Raw genomic sequence first — 13,059 nt, 5'->3', positions numbered from 1 at the left:
CCCTTTTTCCACGTCTGAACGCACCTGAATGCAATTCTTGTGCATTTTGCGCCATCCATATTGCCACGGATGTCGTCCCAACCGACACGGCGATTTACAAACCGCCGCCCACTGACAACCGTTTACAACTATGATAACTGCGAGTGGAAGTCCCTACTTGAGTGGAAGGACTTCAAATGACTCCTGGCATCTCTTCTTCCATCATTTATGCCATGCTGTTTCATATTCTCCACTCACAATCCTGTATCTAAGCCCGCCCGGTACATCCCGATCTGCCACAATCCCCCTGAACATTCCCTTCATAAGCAACGCCCTCGCTTGTCCTCCCGACCTCCATCTCACCCACTGAACCAACCCACCTTCACAACGTCATCCATCAAGCACACTCTCACCTTGCCGCATCTCACTCTCAGACATCCGACATGCGTCTCCCAACCTCTAAACCCTCTCCACAACATTGTTACACCCCCTCCACCGCTGTTCCTCGTATCCTCGTTGTCAGCCGCCGCACAGTCCGCAAGAACAAAGTATGTCCTACTAACTCGCGTCCCTGCCTTTCCCTATTCCCTTCGCCCTAGCCCAACCCTTCCCCTGTGCACATATACTAACGCATGTATTTACTTGTTTCTTCCTATTTTGCGTCTCAACCTCTGTTCCCGTCGATCTAATTTCAGTATGTTGACTTTGTTGGCGAATACCACCTGGATCTCATCGTCAAGTATGGCGGCTGCCCGATCATCGTCCCGCGCGTTGAAAACATAGCTTCCATGCTTGAGGCCTTCGAGCCATTCCATGGTTTGCTTCTCTGCGAAGGGGAGGACATTAGCGAAAGCTTTCTCCCCGTTGGTCCCAGGCTCCCAGAAGACCTCATGTCATCCATCAAGACAGCACATCCGAGTGATGTTGCAATCGACATGCAAAAAGACTCCATTGAGTTTTCCCTCGTCCATCGATGCCTTTCGCGCGGCATCCCGATTCTTGGCATCTGTCGTGGCTCCCAAATCGTCAACGTCGTCGCCGGTGGCACAATCATCCCTGACATCGACTCCTTTATCGACAATGCATGCAAGCACATTGACTACACCAACTACGACGGACATCGTCACCCAATCACTTTGCGCCCTCAAACCCCAATGAGCGAGTGGTTCGACAACGCTTCTGAGCTATCCGTCAACAGCTATCACCATCAAGGTATCGACAAGCTCGCGCCTCGTTTCGTTCCTATGGCTCACTCCCCTGACGGGCTCATCGAGGCCTTTTATGACCCCAATCACTTTGATCCTGCCCGTGGAAATTTTGTGGTCGGTCTCCAGTTCCATCCAGAGAGAATGCAAGATAGCGAGAAATCAATGGCGGGCGATAGGGACTGCTTCGATTGTCCCGGCTGTCCGCGGCCTTATGAGTCATTTTTGTGTGCCGCAAGCGCATACTGCGTCATGACTAACACAAGAACAAATATTCAACACGAGGAGTCAGGTCTTGCGTTTGATACATTTGTTGATCGCGCCTCGCTTCCTCCCAGACAACTCCCCAGAAGAGGCCCCAGAAGAGTTGCTTCTGCGGTTTTCGCTGAATCATCCCAGGAATTACGGCGAGGGGATGATAATCTGGTTGAGGCTGTTGACTTTCCATCAGCTCTTCCTAATATTGACGAAAACGAGCAATATTGGAACATGAATGGCGGAGCGTTCTCTAAGAAGAAAGATTTCTTGCGAACTCCGGCAGCAATGGTTGTTTATTCAAAGGAAGATCTGAACAGGCTGATCCGATCTGGCGCCTCTGTCCACGGGACGACCTTGGTGCGGCAGCTTCTTCAGAGGCAAGAAGCACTGGCCATCAAAGAGAACCGTTCTCCGCATCTCGGAAGGGCAGCATCACAAATTGGAAAGTATTCCGCAAGAGCATCCGTCAGGCGGAAGGGGCACTAGAACGCCTTTGCGGTACTAACCGTGCAGAAGTGGCTGTCGCCCTCACGCAAAGACTTGCAGATATCTGCACGTCTTTCCTGTTGACGTCCCAACCGATACTGTTGACCGGCGTGCGAGATGGGCGAATACTTCATCCAAGCGCTTTTTTTTTTAGGGCACACAGTCAGTGCGCAGTGCTGCGCTCGGAGCAGTCCACTACTCTGTACATTTCATGATTTTGGTAGTGTGTCCGAGTATAGGATGTGGTTCCATCCAGATAATACGCTAGGAGTAGATAAGGCACAGCCTATACGGCACGCCAGACAGTACGTAATAAAGCCACTGCTGGCCGACCTCCCCACGGAAGGGAGCCATCATGACAGCACGATCAGCTCAACTCAGGGCCATTCCATTCATCGTGATTGGCAATCACGCAATCACGCAATCACGTCAATAAATGGTGCTTGCTCCCTTGTGGTTGGTTGTTTATATTACGTTTCCTAAAAAATGGTCATGCTCATTAAAGAAATAAACAATCGACTTAAAATTAATCTTGTGCTCCAACTTGCAGAACGGCGTTAAATTAATGTCGTGATCGCGTGATTGCGTGATTGCATGATTGCCAATCACGATGAATGGAATGGCCCTCACTCACCGTGGCCTACGGATCCCTAGCCTCCCTTTACAGTATACAGTGAACCCTCCCGATAAGGATCATTCTCCATACGGATATCCTCCGTAAACGGATAAGAGCACCCCTAGTGGTAGAGTAAATGAGTAAATTTTTGATTTTTGGAGATAGATTTGGTCACGAGCAGCTCTAGTGGAGTGAGTATCTCTAAAAAATTTACCATTTTGAGTAAATCTATCTCCAAGCAGCCGACCGGATGGAGACAGATTTACTCATTTGCGCAAATAGAGATGCGAGTAGAATTGCGCCACTTGGAAAAATTACCAAAAACCCACGCCAATTCATGTATTGACTTGGCGCGAGCAATGTTCTCTGTGCACAGGGAACACCCCCAACACCCCCATCCCAAGCTGAATTTACCCGCCACTGCCATCCTCCTGCATTCTTCCTGACGCCTTCCCTTCTCCCTTTCCTCCTCCTCTCCTCCCTGCCCTTCCTCCAGGGCATGATGGTGTCATGTGGGGCTTGAGGAGATGGGAACCGGAGACGTCCCCCACAGTATATCCGTACAGCACCACCACTACCATCCCTCATACTGGATGACCACGGCTGCCGAAAGAGCCAATCACTGTACAACACGTTTGAATTCGCCCTCTAACCGGTAGTGTTGCGCCTAGAATCGCTATCTCCGAACGCTAAATTTCTCATATTTAACCTCGAAATATAACTAAACCAGTAGGGGTGCTCTAAGAGCACCCCTACTGGTTTAGTTATATTAGATTATATATAAGAAGTCGAGCGACGTACTCCGTAGCTTACAAAGTTTTACCAAAAAACAATGTCTGTGGAATGTTCCTCAATTGGATATCGGGTTCAATGTGAAATAAGCATATCATACAGACCCCTCCTACTTAAAAACGTATTTTATGGATACTTTTGAGCAGCCAAGGCACAAATTACCTCATAACCGTTCATTCTTGATCGATCCATTCACAATAAGAAACAGAGGCATCGATCTTGCATCACAGATACATACAGTAATTCCGTACTGTATACGCGGTGCACTGTACATGCACCCGAACACTGTAACTTAGCAGGGTGAGGAAGCAAAGGCTGACACCCAGCAATCCGTGCTGACCACGGTGGCTTCCCCCTTTTCGCCTTCCTCACGTGTAACATGTTAAAGGCCTTTCGACCCCCCTGAGTCCAGTTGCCAAAACTGCACTGTACCAATGGTACACTTCGACCGGTACGAAGGGTACCCTTCCCTTGAAGGGTACTGTACCCTTCAAGGGTACACGTCGTGTACAGTACATCCCAAAATCTGCTGTGCGAAAAGCCGTGGGCTCGCTACATCCCCATTCAGCCCCCGGAGCTGGTTTGATGACGCCTCGAATCTTGCACCTCTTGGTGACAACCTCCATCACCCCCTAAGCAGGCTTGACTGGCCTTTCTGCGATTACCAACCTGGTAAGGCTCCTCGCTTCTGGGAATATTCCCGACCAGACAGTACCGCTCGTTGCCGCGGCAACGGTCCTCTTAACCCACGCCCGGGAAAGGTACGCCCAATTGAAATAGGGCAGGTCCTTCGTCGCGTCGTAATGAAAACCTTGCTCGCTCCAGCCATCGAAGACACGCGCGACTACTTACACCGCACACAAAAAGCAAACTGGATCCGTGCTGGCCTCGATGCCATTATTCACGATACCACGGAAAGTACTCGCAAGAATGTTTACCACAATGACTTCGTAGTGGTCTCGATAGATGCCAGTAATGCGTTCAACAGATGCTCGCGACAGCGCTTCCTGGACACCCTCTCTGAGCGCGCGCCTACACTCCTTCGATTCTGCAATTTAATATATGCCAACCGGTCACCTCCGCTCATCATGCCTGCCTCTCCGCCCCAGATAATTCTCAATCGGGACGGGGCATAGCAAGGAGACCCGTCGAGCATGTTGCTGTTTTCTCTGGCAGTACATGAGCTCCTTTGCAAGCTAGTTCAGGAATGTCACCTTCCGCTCACGCTCGCCTACGCTGACGACATCACCTTAGCAGGACCCCTCGAAGAAATAATTAAGGCTATTCTCCTTCTCCACGCAATCGGACATCAACATCAATATTACACCAACTTGAGCAAGACACGAGCATACGTGCCGTCAAACGACGCTGCCACTATCAAGGCATTGTCTTCTCTTCTCCCACGAGGACAGATTCCAGCGACAGGAATTGAAATCCTAGGTACACCAATAGGAACCCCAGACTATATCAACGCCCATATCGACACGAAATTACAATCTTGCAGCGAGACGCTTAGCCTCCTTCAAGAAGTTCCGTATGCCCGCATCAAATTTCACTTACACCGCATGTGTGCGTCTGTTTGTCGAGTACAGCACCTTTTCCGACTGATACCGCCACGTTTTTCCATGCCCTTCGCGAGAGCATTTGACGAAACTCAACACCAATACTACTCAAAAATGAACAACGCTCCTTTGTCTCCATCGGTAACCTCCCAGACAAGCCTACCTTACCGCTTTGGCGGCCATGGCTTCACAGCCATGCATCCGCTTGTAAATGCCTCGTATGCCTCAAGCCTCATTACGTCAGCACCGCACCGCCTACAAGGCCAAGACAACTGGCATCTATCTCACTACCTCAGATCGGCCCGTCCATACCTCCGCACACTGATACGCGACCTACCTCCCAGCGACCGACCTCCTGCGTAATCCGTGTTGCGTTCAGCCTCCGAAGACTATCCTCTGGGACAATACAAACCTACAGCACTCGCCAATAGACCTGAAGGAACTCACCATTTTTTATTTCAGGTCATACATGCTGCAGCATCGCGGCGTTTCTGGGAACATGATTCTTGGACAGTCCAGCCAAACCCAGTTGACCACTGTACCATATCGGTACGTCGAAGAGTTCGATATCACTCTTTGCTGTCACCTGGCGCCTCTTCATTTCTAATAGCCCACCCCTCCCTCGTTACTCGCGTACACTCATCCCAATGGTCCAGAATGCTCCGCCGACATCAATATGTCCCAGTCTACCCTGATTCAATTACTCCACTTCGTTGTTCGCACTGTGACAAAGTCATGGACCCGCGAGGAGACCATGCCACGCACTGTTGAAACGGATATGGCATCACTCATCGGCACAATACTCTTCGCAACGAACTCGCCAACTCTGCTTTTCGTGCTGCTGGCTACTCATGCACCCTTGAAGTCCCTTTCCTCATTCCAAATACGGAACATCGTCCCGCTAATATACTCGTCCAACCTGGACCTTCTCCACCTGTTATGCTCCCTGATAAGCCCACCGCGATGATGTGACAGTACGCAGCCCTTATGCTACCAATTTAATCCGTCTATCCGCACAGCGACCGGCAGCCGCCGCTGAAGCCGCCGATAGTGCAAAGAGACAAGCCATACGCCGCATCCTTCTCAATGCCCTGCACTTGTCAAGCGACGCCCCGATCCCTGCCATGGATTCGCACTTTGCCCCTATAGCCTTTGACACTTTGGGCGCATGCTCTGACACCACGAAGACCATCTTCGAATCTCTAGCCCGAAAAATCGCTCACCGCAGCCACTGCTCATACGGAACTGTGAAGGTGCGTCTCCAACAACGCTCGGGCTACGCCATATGGTCCTCTGTAGCAACCGCTAACCTCGCTCGCATGCCGTCTCACAGCACGGACACGTACTATCCAGTCCAAGCGTGACATATGGACGTTCTCTGAGATAGCATTCGATCAAAAGGACATTGAATAAAGAAAAATGTCAAATGTACGGTGCAATACTGTACTGTTGCGGCTAGTCCAAGCCGCCACCCTACGGACCGAAAGAACAGCGATTTCTGAAGGTAGTCCACAAGTTTACTCCCAAGTCGCCTCTTGCTCCCTCGATGGCCTTCCTTTCTACGCGCTGCGACTAACTTATACTGTCGATACTGGCAACCATCGGCGGCATCCCATCCTCCATTCCTCGAGCAGGCGCCTGCCGCCACCGTCCAGGACTCGGTCCGTTTGCCCGCCCTTCCGTTGCGAACCTCCCTCCGTCCCCTCCGAGCCTCACGTTCCCCTCTTGCTGCCACCGTATCCACCATTACGCCCTTGCCCAACGTCCTGCGCGCGCTTCCGCCCGACACCTTCCGTAGCCCTGGCGGCCCCGCCAGCGCCTCCTGTCTGCCTCCAGCGACGCCATTGGGTCAAAACGCTCTCGTCGTCCCGCCACGTCCTCGCGTCACCGCACCGCCTCCCTTCCCCGAACGTCTCCAAGTCCTCGCCATGTCCTCGCCTGACACTGTCGGGCTGTGCCGCGCATTGGGAGCCGGGTCATATGCAACAGCTCTCGCGTGTCCCACGTGTCAAGAAAGAATCAAATTCAGACCCGCAACAGTACTGTTCTTCCCAACTGACACTGCAACATCTCTGTCTTACAGTGCCGGGCATGATGCATCAGATTGGAAACGAGAAGAAGCGCTGTACAGTACCCTTGGGTACCATTCATGCATTACCTTCATGCGCCAGTGGGCTGACTGCGAAGGGTGAAGGTCAGTGGCGTACCCAAGGGTACTGTACAAGGCCACTACGAGGCCACTTCATTGTCCTAGGAGAGGGAAGGCACAGTGTTGCGAAGAAGATGTTTGCAAGTTGGTACCATCTCCGTTGCCACACTCGCCCCTTGCCCAACCTCTCCCCATCCTTTGTTCGCTTTCCACCATGATCCCATCCCCGTCACATTTCCACCACTACAAATGTGTCCCAAGGCACGGGGCTAGGAGCGTTCAATCGCAAAGGTGTACGGAAGCATTCGACATTACCTATCACACCGTCCCTGTTTCAGATCTCTACAATCGGATTCGAGAGCAGAAGTGTGCGCGAGAGGCGAGTTTTGCCTTCAGGTTGTTTACGATTGCCGCAGAGAAAACCCCCGAGTAGCTACCGATGAGAAAATGGAGTTCTTTCGAGAGTTGGAAGACGACGACGAGAAGCGTCAATGGTTATTGGCGTGAATACATAGAGAGAGCACTGAAGTGGAAGCGAACACTGGAAAAATCCCGCTATCAGCGCGACACAAAAATGGCGGCGGCGTTGGCTCCTTGGCATCTCCTTGTTCACAAATTGCTCCAGCCAACCGCTGTGCGCAAATTTTCATAGGCAATCACTGTGAGCAACGTATGCGGTCCGAGTCGTGCGTAATTGGCCGTCCACCCCCGCATGAAACCACGGACTCCTTCATTTCGATAAATATGTTCCACGCATTTTCGCACTTCCACCTGCGGCTTAGAACTCATCACGACCGACTTGACCACATCCGCGGGCGTCGATACGGTCGTAGTCACCAGCCCCGCAGTCATGGCGGCGCCGAAATGCGCAAGAAGGCCTTCCTGAATTCCCGTCACGCGCTTTAACATCTGTTTACTGTTGAGAGCTCATATAGTATTGCAAACTTGGTCAGCACAAGACAGCATCGTTGATGGCGAGTGGTGGTCGCGCTTGCACGTACCTTTGGTCGTACGTTGCGAGCTGCGACGATGTGAGCAGTGCTGCGCGCATTGCGGCGGGTCCAGTCCCTATCCACAGCGACGCGACGCCATCGTCCTTCGCGATACGGTATATACCATGGAACACGTTTCTATATCTGTGAATCCCTCCTTGTTGCATGCGAACCTTGATCAGTTCGCACGGGTTGCCAACCACCGCACCTTGACGACAAGAACAGAATCAGTCAGCAAAAAGCCATCAGGCACGCACGGTACCCCATTAAACCATGGATTAGAAGCGCATCACTCACCCGTAGCGCCAGAACACACCGCAGCGAAAACCTTGACAGGGAAATTGGGCTCCGACAATCCTGCGCCCTGCGTAAAAGCAGATCGCAGCGGTTCGTATAGACCGAGGCGTGTGGCACTGTACGTAGCGGCGCGAAGAATAGCGGGAGAGAGGCCTTTGTACAGCGAGAAGAAGCCCTCGTCGCGGGTGATGGTGGCCAAACCCGAGAAGAGGCCGGTGAATCGTGCAGCAGGCTCCGTAGAGAAGGAGCCCTGGAGTTGGAGACGAAGCTTGATAGTATCAATCGGGTGCGTGACAGATGTAGCAAGGCCGCATGAGGAACCGCCTAGAGCTAACTGCTGCCAGAGAGGCGCTGGGCGTCGCTGCTGGGTGATTTGGGGATTGCGCGGCGCGCCGGAAGGCATTGTACGAGGATAGCCAGTGCCTCCCTGTAATTCAGCGGTTGAAGGAGCGGAAGCCGTAGTGTTGGGGCGACCTCCCAGGGATCGATACTTTTGTATAGAGTAGGAAGGAAGAGGAGTGGATGCACGCACATTGGGAGCAGAAATGGTTGAGACATCGAACACTGGCGGCGTCCACAATTCAGTGCGATGTACTGTACAGTAGTGCGTTGGCTGCCGAGCGGGTGAAGAACAGGAAAATGGTTGTTTTGCGTAATGTTTTGGCTCAGGTTGCACAAGCAACCACTGTAAAGCGCCCATAAGGTAAGTGCAATCGGAGCATCCAGAGACCACGAACTACAGACAGTGGCCCCTGCTCATTAGCTTAGTGCCGCCCCGTGCGAGACCCCAAAACTGGCACTATTGGGAGACGGTATTAATAGCTGACGTCGTCCCATATATTTTCATGCACTCGGTAATTAACGTCTGCCTGCTCCGCGTTGGTTCTCTGTCGTGTTCTCTGTCGTGTTTTGTAGTGAGAAACGCGCGCTTTGCCGACCTCAGATACGATAGAGCGTCTGAAACTTGGCCTTCAGTCGCCAAAACTCCCACTGCCTGACGGGTCTTTATTTGCGGTGATTGTGGCTTCTTGTTGGCTACGCGGAGTAATGAGGGAGTAGTAGCTCTGATGTTTCGCACGGTGCGCCCTGCGATACCGAACTGCCGCTCAATTGCTTCGGCACAGTGCCCCTTGTCGAGCAGATCTGCAATGTCTACAGAGCTTCTGTGATTGTCAGGCGCGCTTGCGCGTTGCTTTTTTATTTCTGGAATCAGATCCATACGAGCAACCCACCTCGTCGATTCTATTGCCGGATAGAAATAAAACGTGTACTCTGACCATTCGCCGGTTGCACGAATATATTTGAGATAATGTTGCGTTTGGGGGGGCGATCAGGTGCATTTTGGTGGCAACAGACGGGTTAAATCGGAAACGTTGTAGCGAACAAGGGGTGACGGTGGTAACTTTGCAAGAGGTACCAATCCGATAGCGGTTTATTTGTAAGGATCACTATGGTGACCATATCAAGTCTGAGGTGACAGGAAAGGAATTTGTAGGTAAAGAGGGGCGTCAACAGTTGAAAATCGTGGACAGTGCAATAAATTGTACTAACTAACAGGTGACGTCGGATACTGCGGCGGTACTGAAGGATGGGCAACTCTGCGGTATCCCCAAATACCTGCTTCGGAGAGCAGTCCTTCACTGTGTGATCCGACATCCGACACAAGGAACTGGAGTACACCCGCTTCTTCATCGCGGCAGGGCCTTTTTCGTACCAGTTTTTCTTACGCTTCCCGGCCCTCTTGACCGGACGCCCGCGTGGTGGCGGCAAGAATTTGGGAATTTGCAGGTTCTGCCTCTTGGCGACGAGCTTCTTGCAATCTATATTACATCATCGACGCAAGCTTGCGAAGGAAGGTGGTATTCAACATTTTCGTATTGTTTAACCAAAGCTGCCGTTGGGTGGCGCTCATCAATAAAGCGATGAAGATTGCTTTCTCATGCTTCTCGATTAGAACAGCTTTTCCATGCCAACACGGAAACCCAGAACTGTCTGTAGAGTAAGCACAACATAATGGAGGGGTTTGGGGAATCTTGCTAAGTGTGACATGGCGCAGCACAGTTCCGTTCTGCCGACTGGCTACTGTCGCCTCCATTTGAGATGTCCCATCTAAGAAACGGACTGAGGACTGCTATACGCGCGCTCGCTGAATTAGTTTTGCGAGGTGTTTCTCTGTGCTGGTTGATACCGGAGATAAACACAATAGGGCGCTTTCTTGACGATGCAAAAAGTTTGACCTTTGCAGAAGAACAACCCTCGTAAGCATCTTCTGAGGCTCAACCGAACGTATATTATTCCTTAGTTCCGCCGACATTTGGCTTTCTGCTCCTTGCGACGTCGTGACAAGGTTGACAATTTGACGCAACTTTGCGTTGCGAGGAGATACGCAGAAAACGTCAAAAAGAGGTGTTATTCCTTCTTGCACAGTGGCTAGGTGTCTAATTGCCTGGGCCATAGTTTGAGGCAGTACACGCATTTTGAAAAGATTATGGAAACATGCTTGAGATATCCCCACAATTATCCTTCGTTCTGGAAATGTCGTGCTTGAGATCCCCTAAAATCCTTGGTTACTGGTCATTTTACACTACTATATCGGCGACACACTTCTACTTTGTTGTTTTGGACGGGGGACAAAAGAGATCTGAAGGTGACATCTCGCTTTTCGGGTCCATCATGCTGCTGTTTTTCCTCTTTTCGCCCCGCTCTTGCAACAACAATTCATGATTCGGACCCTGTTCACAACAGAAAAGTCACCCGACTGTTGCCACCAAAATGCTCCTGATCGGCCCCCTAAACGCAAAATCTCCCAATATATTTTTGTGGTGAATCGTCAATTTATTCGTCTGGATTCTATACGCGTCAACCCCAACGCATATTCGCAACTCTAACGCTGTATGCCCGCGCGAACAGCGGCGAGACGTCACACATCGTCTGCGAAGAGGCAATCGTTCATCAAGACGCGTACCCCTTGCCGTGAATCCCGCGCGGCTGCATGTCTTTCTTCCGCAGCCCGTGCGCTCTGTCCCTGTTCGCCGCGCGCCCTCCCTCGGGTACTGTCCAATGTAACAATTTGCGTTGTTCGCTAACGCGTAGACGTGGATAGGTACTGTGTTTGCCAGTAGGGAATTAAGGGGAAAGTTGTATATGAGGAAATACAAAGAGAGGCAATGTCGCTCAGCACGAATGTTATCCGCGTGCGCGATTCCTTTACTCATACCAGCTTGGTCTGTGACTAAGTACTAGGCCGCCAGGAAACTCGCGGCCCGCGAAGTTCATCGGTCCTGCAGTTGCATCCAAGCCCTGTCAGGGGGACCGCATAGGGATTAAACAAAATCCTGTGTTCGGACGTTGTCCGAACCAGGGAAATAATCTGATTTAGGGCGCACTACCGCATGTATAGTGAGGGGTAGTGATTTACAGAGCACCTTAAAGTGAGCTCACTCAGCCTAAGCGTGAGCTCACCAGCCACCCATAAAATTACCGCCATTGGATAGCCACTTTATCAAGCTGTCCCCGCTATTGGCGATCTAATCTCACGTTGTGGGCGAGATCCATCAATGATGAGTTAAAGTGCCCAATGACTGAACATTTTAGCAATCAAGCGAATTCATGATGAAAACACTGAGATAGTGCTTTTTCCTTAAGATTCCGTGACTCCGTTGTCGTTAAGCATTGAGTCAAGAGTTCCGGAAGGTCTTCCTGAACTTGGCTGAGAGGTTCCCAAGTCATGTCGACCTCATCGGGTAAGCCTTTCGACTGCACCTCAATTTCGATGCGTTCATCTTGCAAGCGTATGAGAAGGAGTTCCTCTGCATCTTGAAAAGTAGCCTCTGTGTGCTCAGCCGGTTGTTGCAATTTCGTATCCACAACCTTCCCGTCTATATCTTCGAGGTACAACTGAAGCCTCCTTGCATGGACCGTTGCGCGTTTGGAGTCTAATATGTCCTCTACTTCTTATACAAAGTCCGACTTGACGGATACAATTCGACGTGGTCCTTTCCAGATTAATTGCAACATGTGATCTTTATAAACGGTGCGGCGTACCAGAACAAAGTCTCCTGTGCGTAAATTTACAGGTTTAACATTTGTCTTACGATTATGCTCCTCAGCCTTCCGCTTTCGAGAAGATTCGGCGCGCTGCTTGAAATCACGATGCACCTCTTGTAATGCAGCTTGCGTGGCGTCACTGTTGACTAATTGTCTGACGCGCACTTCGTCCAAGCTCGACATTGTGGTATAACAGCCAAGATTTGTAATTTGTACAGCACCCGCCGCCGCGGGTTCATTACAGGCGGATGGACTACACGCGTGCCTAACAGACGCGCGACTACAAGTGTGCCTTACAGGCGGATGGACTACACGTGTGACTTACAGGCGGACGAACTACATGTGGGCATTACAGGCCGACGACATACTGTATACATTACAGCCCGGAGGTTGTATATGACAAGGTACAGTAGCAATGGCATAGTACGGTGCATTGCACAATAGAGTACAGTAGTACAGTAGGATGGACAATGTCCAAGACCCCGCGACCTCGCTTATTTAAGCGACGGCGCCGGGCAATGACAGTGAACAGTCAAGGATCTTTTGGGAACGGATTTCCTTCGACGGTGCGACACCGCGGGTCAAGACAAGCCTCTGACTTAGGCGACATTGTCGGCATCTGTCTTGCGACGTTTTCGTGGCTCTATTGCGTTTACCATTTTCTTCTCCTTTTCTC

General features: G+C 51.2%; 3 protein-coding genes; 1 reads left to right on the top strand and 2 right to left on the bottom strand.

Moving 5' to 3' along the window:
* The first annotated feature begins 422 nt into the window (after positions 1-422).
* On the top strand, positions 423-2,301 carry CHC_T00002862001 (hypothetical protein). XM_005714254.1 is given in 3 exon segments: positions 423-527; positions 675-1,928; positions 1,929-2,301. 2 exon segments carry the CDS (start codon positions 423-425, stop codon positions 1,926-1,928), a joined length of 1,359 nt encoding a protein of 452 aa, XP_005714311.1. The 3' UTR covers positions 1,929-2,301.
* A 5,355-nt stretch (positions 2,302-7,656) lies between these two features.
* On the bottom strand, positions 7,657-8,264 carry CHC_T00002861001 (hypothetical protein). XM_005714253.1 is given in 3 exon segments: positions 7,657-7,963; positions 8,049-8,098; positions 8,099-8,264. The coding sequence occupies 2 exon segments, from the start codon at positions 8,096-8,098 to the stop codon at positions 7,657-7,659; spliced, it is 357 nt and encodes a 118-aa protein (XP_005714310.1). The 5' UTR covers positions 8,099-8,264.
* Positions 8,265-8,328: 64 nt separating this feature from the next.
* CHC_T00002860001 (hypothetical protein) lies at positions 8,329-8,739 on the bottom strand. Its single transcript, XM_005714252.1, has one exon. It carries the CDS (start codon positions 8,737-8,739, stop codon positions 8,329-8,331), a length of 411 nt encoding a protein of 136 aa, XP_005714309.1.
* Between the last annotated feature and the right edge of the window lie 4,320 nt (positions 8,740-13,059).

This window comes from Chondrus crispus, genomic scaffold (genome assembly GCF_000350225.1).
Source record: "Chondrus crispus Stackhouse genomic scaffold, scaffold_16, whole genome shotgun sequence".
In the NCBI taxonomy this organism is placed as follows: domain Eukaryota; phylum Rhodophyta; class Florideophyceae; order Gigartinales; family Gigartinaceae; genus Chondrus; species Chondrus crispus.
The sequence above is the reverse complement of the archived record's forward strand: the minus strand, read 5'-3'. Positions and strand labels throughout refer to the sequence as shown.

Excerpts from the sequence above, each read along its gene's own strand:
- CHC_T00002860001 (XM_005714252.1), bottom strand. The coding sequence starts at position 8,739 with ATGCCTTCCGGCGCGCCGCGCAATCCCCAAATCACCCAGCAGCGACGC.
- CHC_T00002861001 (XM_005714253.1), bottom strand. The coding sequence starts at position 8,098 with ATGCGCGCAGCACTGCTCACATCGTCGCAGCTCGCAACGTACGACCAA. Across the intron at positions 7,964-8,048 it reads CTCGCAACGTACGACCAAAG|TAAACAGATGTTAAAGCGCG; the intron begins GTACGTGCAAGC and ends AGCTCTCAACAG.
- CHC_T00002862001 (XM_005714254.1), top strand. The coding sequence starts at position 423 with ATGCGTCTCCCAACCTCTAAACCCTCTCCACAACATTGTTACACCCCC. Across the intron at positions 528-674 it reads GCACAGTCCGCAAGAACAAA|TATGTTGACTTTGTTGGCGA; the intron begins GTATGTCCTACT and ends ATCTAATTTCAG.